This window comes from Oratosquilla oratoria, chromosome 13, assembly GCF_046742065.1.
Source record: "Oratosquilla oratoria isolate Oo_2021 chromosome 13, ASM4674206v1, whole genome shotgun sequence".
Lineage (NCBI taxonomy): Eukaryota > Metazoa > Arthropoda > Malacostraca > Stomatopoda > Squillidae > Oratosquilla > Oratosquilla oratoria.
The window spans coordinates 62,430,082-62,439,372 of NC_134789.1; the positions used below are offsets into that span (position 1 = coordinate 62,430,082).

General features: G+C 39.9%; 1 protein-coding gene across 1 annotated transcript; it reads right to left on the minus strand.

Moving 5' to 3' along the window:
- Positions 1-4,456: 4,456 nt before the first annotated feature.
- On the minus strand, positions 4,457-5,097 carry LOC143032264 (cuticle protein 6-like). Its single transcript, XM_076196737.1, has 2 exons — positions 5,086-5,097; positions 4,457-4,933 (listed from the first exon to the last, which is right to left on the minus strand). The coding sequence occupies exons 1-2, from the start codon at positions 5,095-5,097 to the stop codon at positions 4,457-4,459; spliced, it is 489 nt and encodes a 162-aa protein (XP_076052852.1).
- Positions 5,098-9,291: the final 4,194 nt, after the last annotated feature.

Genomic DNA, 9,291 nt, shown 5'->3' on the forward strand with positions numbered 1-9,291 from the left:
TTTTTTTTTTGCAAATATGAGCAAAAGAATTCTTATGAAACTTTGACATTAATTTTTCAATATCCAATTACATTTCAATGATCGTGTCCATCATCAATCTACTATCATGGAAATAAACAACTTTATATGGTGTATAAATTTATTTTTTGTACCATAAACTTCAGAAGATATAGCAAGGGCATAGCCTATAAAAAAGATAATAATATTTTTCTGTGTTATGTGCGGTCTTGAGGGGAGGGAAATTGTTGAAAGAGTGTGTGAGGTAAGGTGTAGCGCCAGAGCTGTAGGTCATGGGAAGGGAAGAGCTGTGCCTGGTTGTAACGGTGGAAAGTATCAGGGAATGTATAAGTGGAGGGGGCATGACGACATTGCCTCCGCTCTAGGTGCGGACTACCTCATGTACTGCTAAAGTAAAGGGAAGAACACTTCTGCAGGTCAAGACATTGTAAAATCACTGGTTGGGTTTGGTTGTTGGAACTGTAGGCGTGATCTTGTCGTCAGCACCCTCCTCCATGTTTAAGGAAAGAGTAGGGAAGAATAGGTTGCCCTATGCACGGCCTGCGGCTTCGTCGTAGGTCTTAGCAAAATCAGCACGGGCGTCAGCAACCTCCTTGGTGTAGTCAGCGAAGGATTGTGAAGGGCCTTCAGCTGCTACTTTCTCGTAGGTCTTGGCAAAGTCAGCACGAGCATCGGCGACCTCCTTTGTGTATTCGGGAGCCTCGGGAAGACGGTTGGAGCCGAGAACGCGGTAGCCGTTGGGTCCAGCCTCATAGTAGGTGATGGCGGGCTCACCGTTGGGGTCGATGTAGGAGTAGTGGCCGAGGACCTGTCCGTTCCACAGGCGAACTTCGGAGCGGGACTGGTCGAGGGAAGAGTGTCCGAAACTGAACTGGCCCATGTCGGCTTGTGCGTGGAACTGGGATGAGGGGTAGATGTCTGCCATGCGGACGGTCTTGTATGGCATGTAGGCGTTGTAGGGCATGATTACCTGTGCAGTGGCACAGGCAACCAGGGGTAGAAGAAGCTGTAAAGAAAATGGCGACATGAAATTTCTAATACAATGTAGATGAAACAAGTGCATATTTGAACATATACAAATAGAGTTACTCCAAGTGACATTAAGGCATCTTGTGAATATTATGAGAGTGTATTTGTGAATTGGTCTTCTGTCATTGTCATTTTGACTCGTCCTTATATATACACCGCCTGGCCTAACGTTCGTGCAGGTGCTCCAGATCTTTTCGCTCACGTGAGTAAATCACCTTGAATATCTTATGTAAAACATTTTCAGAACACCTGTCTTCTTCAGTCTGCACAGCTGACTAAAATGTGTCTGACAACTTTATTCTTTTGAAACTATCTTTTGTCATGATTTTTTTTTGTTCTATTTTAAGTAGGCTTACATACGAAGGATAACAGAACTTCCCCCACTTCCATGGTATATCCTACTACTTTAGTTTTTATGCACATGCATATAGGGTTCAGATCGGTATAGCAAGAAAAGGGAGGGTTGAAGACAAAAAGCAATCTAATGCATCATGTATCTATGGAGTTTAGAACGAGTTTTTTACACAAATTTTCTGAAGTAAATATTGTGTACTTTATAGAAATGATGGGTGATCTTTAATATCATAAAACGGTAATTGATTAGTGAAATGAATGTGCAGTATTTCGCATTAACTGTCACTGAAACAACTATCATATATGAATATTTCTTATTACTTGATAATACACCTTGAGCACTGTAATCAGTGTATGCATGTATATATATATATATATATATAATATACATATATGTATCAATCAATCAATCAATCAATCAATCAATCAATCAATCAGTCAATCAAATCAGCCATCCTGAGTCCACTGCTGAACAAAGGCCTCCTTTATAGAATTCCATGATTCACACTACCAAGCAATATTCTGCCACGTCCCTCCTGCAAATATCTCGATCTCGTCTCTCCACCTTCTGTCTGGTCTTCCTTCTTCCACGCTTCCTATCTCGCGGCGTCCACTCTGTAACGCACTTGCTCCATCGCTCGTCAGTCGTTAGCACTAACTTACCTGCCCAATTCCACTTCCTCTCTTTTACTGCCCCCACAACATCTTTCACTCTAGTCTGCTCTCTCACCCAACTTGCTCTCTTTCGGTGTCTCAGTGTCCCATCATTGATCTCTCCATTCTTCTCTGTGCAGTCCTTAGCTTTGTTTCCATTGCCTTCGTTAGTTTTTAAGTCTCACACCCGTAAATTATTGCTGGCAGAATGCACTGATTGTAAATTTGACGTTTCAAACATAAAGGTAGAGAGCCTCTCACGATTTCATTATACTTACCAAACACTTTCCAACCAATTGTAATGCGTCTCTCTATTTCATTATCATGATTTCTTGTCACTTTCGCCATTTGCCTTAAGTAATTATACTCCTCAACTTCTTCAAGACTCTCACCATCAATTACAGTCTCTTTACTTTGAACTTTCGTGTTGAAAATTACTTTTGTTTTACTCTTTTTCATTTTTAAACTACTTTGAGACTTTCCTTGTTTAGATCACTCAGCATATCTTGCAAATCTTCTGCTTTTTTCTGAAATGAGAATAATATCATCCGCAAATATTAGGTGGTTCAAATATTCGCCATTAATCTTTAAACCTTTCTTTTCCCAACTCAATCTTCTGAAAATATCTTCCAAGCAAGCTATAATCCTTTCTGGATCTTGATCTTTTCTGTATCTTTATGTAGTTGAATTATAGTGGTACCTTTCGCATAAATCTTTTCTAAAACTCTTACGATCTGTTCGTATGTACCCTGCTTGCGTAGCGAGTTTAGTACTGCTATTTGCTTCTCGTAATCGAAAAAAGCTAAACACAGAGGTATAATGTACTCTGTCGTTTTCTCGATTAGTTGGTTTATCGCCTGCAGATGGTCAAAGAGTCGAATATCCGCTCCTAAATCCTGCCTGTTCTCTCGGTTGGTTTCCATAAAAAACTTGGCTCAGTCTATTTGTAAGGATCTTGGAGAATACTTTAAATACATTTGACAGCAAGCTAATCGGTCGATAGTTACTAAGGTCCTTCTGATTTATTTTTTATGAAGGAAAATCACTATAGCATTACACCACGCATCAGGAACGCTTTCTTGACGTAAGCACTGGGTGTACAAGTCAGCTAATTTAATATAAGCTAATTTACCTGCGTCTTTCAACAGATCTATCGATATACCATCTTCTCCAGGTGCTTTTCCTCGTTTCATAGTTTTTAGAGAAAATTCTACTTCTTTGTAATCTCAGGTAAACTACTAACGTCTACACATGAATTTACTGACTCAACTACAGTCTTCGACGAATAAAACTTTTGGTAAAATTCTTCTACTCTTTTTACCATTCTGTCCCTGCATTTAATGATTTCTCCATTTCTATCTTTCAAACATATCATTTGCTGTCTTCCTAAAGCATGTCTGCACTCGGCCTTTTTAATACTTTTATCTTTCCGAATAGCTTTCTCTATTCCATTCATGGTTGTCTTTCTTTTCTCTAGCCTCTGCCTTTTGTTGATAAGCTTATTTAGTTCTACTCTTTCTATTTCGTCATTCCTACTTTTAATCTGCATGGTCCTTCTTCTTATAGTTAGGTCATTTGGAGCTTTGGAGTATTTGTTTTCTCTAATGCTTTTTGTATTTCCTACTTTCTCTGCCGATTCCCTAATTATATTCACTAAACTCAAATTAATATCTTCCACGGTGTCTTCGTTAGTTCTTAGGGTTTCGAATCTATTTTTGATTTCTAACTGCAAGGGCCTACTATTCTATGGTCCTACTGAGAGCTCTACTGCAAGGGCCTACTATTCTATGGTCCTACTGAGAGCTCTTTGGAATGGGAAGGGTGGCTGGATGGAGCCTTGCCCGGAGTAACCGTGAAGAATTGTTTATACTTATCATTGATTAAGTAATCAATAGCTATCATGAGACGTGGATCAGAGAAAATACATCTTTTTAGAAGAGTTAGAGATTTATTCTTGATACGCTGTCTTGAAATGACACCTAAGGAGATAACACCCTAAACCTTTTGTTCATAATTCATGCTTGCAAGAATTCTTGAACTTATTAAGATATAATATTTGGCAATAGCTTTATTATGGCTTTAAAATGAACGGAATTTAAGGAGGTTGGGTTAATGTAAGGAATGGAAAAACCTTTGTATGTGACGGGAAGTGCAGAACCAAATTGTTAAAGTAGAAGGGGTGAGGTGGTCCTTATGTGGTTGAAGAGGTACGGAGAGGCTACAGCTGCTACATGAAGTGGTTGCTTCAGCCACAGTCGGAGTAATAAGAAGGAAAACGAAAGTGTAAGCTTTGGGCTTCAGAATGTACTTGGTTGTGAGGCCACAGATCCAGCTGCGCTCGCTGCAGCTGCAGGTGTTCATCTTGTAATCATTACTCTTTTTTCATGTTGCGGAGTCCACATTAAGCACGACCAGCGGCTTTCTCATAGGTCTTGGCGAAATCAGCTCGAGCATCAGCTACCTCCTTTGTGTAATCCACGAAGGATTGTGTGGGTCCAGCAGCTGCGACTTCCTTGTAGGTTTTGTCGAAATTGGCACGAGCTTCAGCAACCTCCTTTGTGTATTTGGGAGCCTCGGGAAGACGGTTGGAGCCAAGTACACGGTAGCCATAGGGTCCAGACTCGTAATAAGTGATGGCGGGTTGTCCATTGGGGTCGATGTAGGTGTAGTGACCGAGCACCTGACCGTTCCACAGGCGAACCTCGGATCGAGTGTTGTCGAGAGAGGAATGTCCAAAGCTGAATTGGCCCATGTCTCCCTGTGCATAAAACTGTGACGATGGGTAGATGTCTGCCATATTGATTCTTCTATTGGGTGCAAAGTTGTTGTAGGGTAGAAGTACCTGTGCGCTGACACAGGCAACCAGGGGCAGGAGGATCTGCAAAATAAGTAACCCAATTAAACTGCTTATACAACTAAAAATAACCAAACTTTTTCATAGAGTATATGCTCTAACAAGAGTTAGTTTGGTAAAATATGAAAATAAACATGGCAATAGTATTACATCAGAAACATGTAGTAGTGACTTACGAGAGCCTTCATGTTGTCTGGAGTACCAAATAATTTGTAACTCCTCTCATTCCTTCTCCTCCTTATATACATCTGTCCCAAGCTCTCTTGGCTAGATACACGCGTCAGAGATTTTCGTTCGGTACTTTTATTTAAAAAACAAATATGATGCCTTGAATACTGTACCAGCAGAGATATCGATTTCCCCACATTTAAGCCTCTTAAACTTTTGATAATTAGGCACATAACAAAAAGAAAATAGTATTTCTAAATGATGATAGTTTTGAATTTGTTTGAACAGAAATACAATCAAATGGCAATGGTAAAACTCGCATTCCAGTTAGTCACTGTTTTTTAAACGTTCTCTACCTGCGTGACCTTTAGGGTAGCATCAAGACCATCAGTACTGTAAACAAAAAGCAGCTAAAGTATCTCCAGCTTCTATAGAAAATAGTTTTCTTGTTATTTATATTCATAATGCATACAGTAACTATGAAAAATTATTAAAGCATTGTATATCAAGAAAATAAATAGATTAAATTACCTTCAAGTAGGACAAGTTTATTCAATGGCTTTTGTCTACTACCGGGAATAAAGACAAAATTTAAGTACCAAACAGCTTGTTTATAAATGGTATTTGATAAGAAAAAAACACATTTCCATTGGTTTGGATACGTAATGCACACAAATGCGTTTGTAAAGTTAATCATGTATGTATTGTTGTTTGCGTTTCTAGTTGTTGCCTGGTGAGGGAGTGTCCATGTGTATTACTGGTGTAACGGAGTATGGCTCCATCCTGCAAATTTGCCGTCATCCTTTTTGACAAGGTGGTAGTGGTTGAACCTATATACTGTGAGGTCAGGCGACTGCAGTCACCAAAGTTGCAAAGAAATTGGTATATAAGATTCACCTCTTGTAAAGGCCTTGTCTGTGGGAGGCAACTATTTTTCATGATGAGGCTTGATGTTCTTTTTGTTTTGTAAAAAATTATGAGCTTCATGATGGCATTGGGGTCTGTAGGGATCACATGTGTGCTTATGATCGTTTTTAAAGCCTTTTCGTCTTCTTTATATGCGGAAGACATGAAGTTCTTGTAGATGAGGGAAATATGGCAAAGTTTTTCTGTTGTTGAGAGGGCTTGTGTCAAGAAACTGTCTAGGTGTTGCTTTATTGTCTCATCAACTAATTGTTTTGGGTAACCGTTATTGGCAAGTAGTTGTGAGACTCTCTGTAATTCAGCATTGGTGGTAGTCCAAGTTGAAGAATGTGTAAGTGCTCTCTTAACAAAGGAATTTACCACATTCCTGCGGTATTTCTCTGGGCACTCACTAGCACCGTTCTTATCTAGAAGAACTAGATAAGAAAGAAGAAATCGTGACTAACCTGAAATCTGAATTAGTCAGCTTGTACCGGAAATGGAACGCAGCGAGTCCCCCTGAAGAGATGAGCTCTAATGTCAATAACGCACTTGCCTATGTCACCAGTGCTCACCTTGACAAATCTAGAAGGAGAATAGGTCGGAAGCTTTTTGCCTTATATGGCGGGCCCGTCGCGGTACCACACTAGATTGATCAGTTCATTAACCTTAGCAGCACGAATTTAACAGAAAACCAACGGAAGTTCCTAAATTTGGGACTCAATTGTCATTACATCAGCAAACGCAAATCTATGGATAAGCGTATCGAGTTGGAGATATTACTGGATGACATTCAACAGTTAGAGCGAAACAAAAAGGTTACGACGTCTCCAGACCTCCAAGCTGAAATTATCAGAGAAGCCAACACATCAAGAGGGCACTTTCGCAGTTCTCTCCTCAGTCCTAAATTAAAAGCTGCAGCTAAGGAATTACAAGATAATGACGCTATTGTAATTCGTCGGGCTGACAAATCTTCCATCTTTGTGATTTTGGACAAAGAGGACTACATGAACAAAATGATGAACATACTGGGAGACACTACAAAATTCAAGCAGATCACGAAAAATCCAACAAATGACCTCAAGACCCGTCTTAACCGTATAATAAGATGCAACAATAGTACTGCTGGTTCTCCTAAATTATAAATAGCTTGGGTGAAATGCCATTGCACGTACTCTTTTTTTTGGATATATATTTTCTGTATATTGATGTCGAATTACAGTAGTCTATTCTATCTATATAGCAAGAGCTTTTCCCCCTTATAAAGGAGATAGGTAAGTCAGAGGCACGTACCTATTCCTACCCATTTCACTCTCCTCCATCCTTCCCATCTCACCTCCTCATGGATGACGGGTTGTCCCTGCATCCGCCAAGTGCCCTGGGTCAAACGCAATACACCAAGACAGTACATCCACAGCAAGGCCGCTTCACTTAATCTGCGACACCTCCTCTCCATCCCCTTCATGCAGAAAAAGAGAAGACGGGGAGAAATCCCTTCGTACTGCGTCAGAATGTCATTCACACATGAGCACCTCCTACTAACCCATGCCCCGCCCGTCTCTTGCTTACATAAGAACATAAGAAATAAAGGAGACTGCAAAAGACCATAAGGCCTACACTAGGCAGCTCCGTATCCATCACCACCTGTCATCCCCATCCATAAAGTTGTCTAATCGTTTTTTTAAAACAACTGATAGTTTCAGCGCTTACTACGTGGTTACTAAGTTTATTCCATTCATCGACCACCCTATTTGTAAACCAATTCTTGCCTATTTCCTTCTTAAATCTAAATTTGTCCAGTTTATACCCATTACTTCGAGTCCTGGCCTGTTGTTTATTATGATGACCTTGTTTGCATCACCCTTGTTATAGCCTTTGATCCACTTGAACACTTCTATTAGATCACCCCGCACTCTGCGTCTTTCCAGAGAGTGTAAGTTTAGGTGCCTAAGCCTCTCTTCGTAAGGCAAATTTCCGAGTCCTTGTATCATTTTGGTCATTCTTCTCTGTACTGATTCTAGTGAATTTATGTCCATTCTGTAGGACGGAGACCAAAACTGTACCGCATAGTCAAGGATGGGTCTAACTATCGCTAGATAGAGTTTAATAATTACCTCTGCACTTCTATTCGTTACCGTCCTAGCAATGAAGCCTAATGCGCTGTTTGCTTTATTTCTGGCGCTAATGCACTGCTTCCTGGTTTTAAGGTCCGGACTCACCAGAACTCCCAAGTCCCTCTCGCACTCAGATTTTTCTAAAAACGTGTTATCTAAGTTGCATAAGAGTATCATCACAGTCTCTTTCCACTCATCCCTATCTCTCCTGCCCTTTCCCTTGCTTGCTCAACAGACATTTCTTTCTAGTTCAGCACACCCTTCACCCCATCCACCCATCTCATCGTCGGTCGTCCCTTCAAGTTCACTGCCTCCACCTTTGCCTTCCGCAATTCTTTTATTAATCTCTCTTCACTTATTCTTCCTATATGTCCAAACCATCCTAATAATCTTTCATCAGCCCTATTTGTCATCTCCTTTTCCACTCCCGCTCTCCTTCTCTCCTCGTTTCTCAATCTATCCAACCTAGTAACCCCAACCATATTTCTCAGACATTTCATCTCAAACACATTTAAACTTATCCTCTCTGCCTCTCCTAAATTCCAAATCTGTGCCCCATACAATACCATCGGCACAATCACCCATTCATACAATCTCCTCTTTCTATCAAATCTCAGTTGTCTATTTTTTATAACACTTTTCAGTCCCTCAAGGCATTTACTTACTTCTCTCACTCTACAATTTACCTCCACCTCCATTCCTCCTTTTTCTGCTACATGCGACCCCAAACACCTAAAACTTCCTCCAACCTCTCTCCTTTTAGACTTACAGTAGTACTTTTTGTAAAGATGTTCTCTAGAATCCTTACATTGTGTTCATCTGTAGTTTTTGCGAATTGAATTTAGTATTACCATTTGTTGTACAGAGTCTAAAAACTTTTCGTAATCTACAAAAGCTAAACACAAGTCTATTGTATTGCCGTTTTCTCGATTAGTTAATCAACTGCCTGCAAATGGTTTCTAGTCGAGTAGCCGTTTCTAAAAACTGATTGTTTATCTGATTGATTTTTACTAAACTAAAATAGAATACCATCATACATGGATAGTACGAACACCAGAATAAGTTTGAGAAGTATAAAATGTCATAACTTGAAATCATGTGTCACTAGAGGGAAAACAAATGCACTTTTTTTTTTTTTTTTTTTTTTTGCAAATGTGAGCAAAAGAATTCTTATGAAACTTTGACATGAATTTTTTC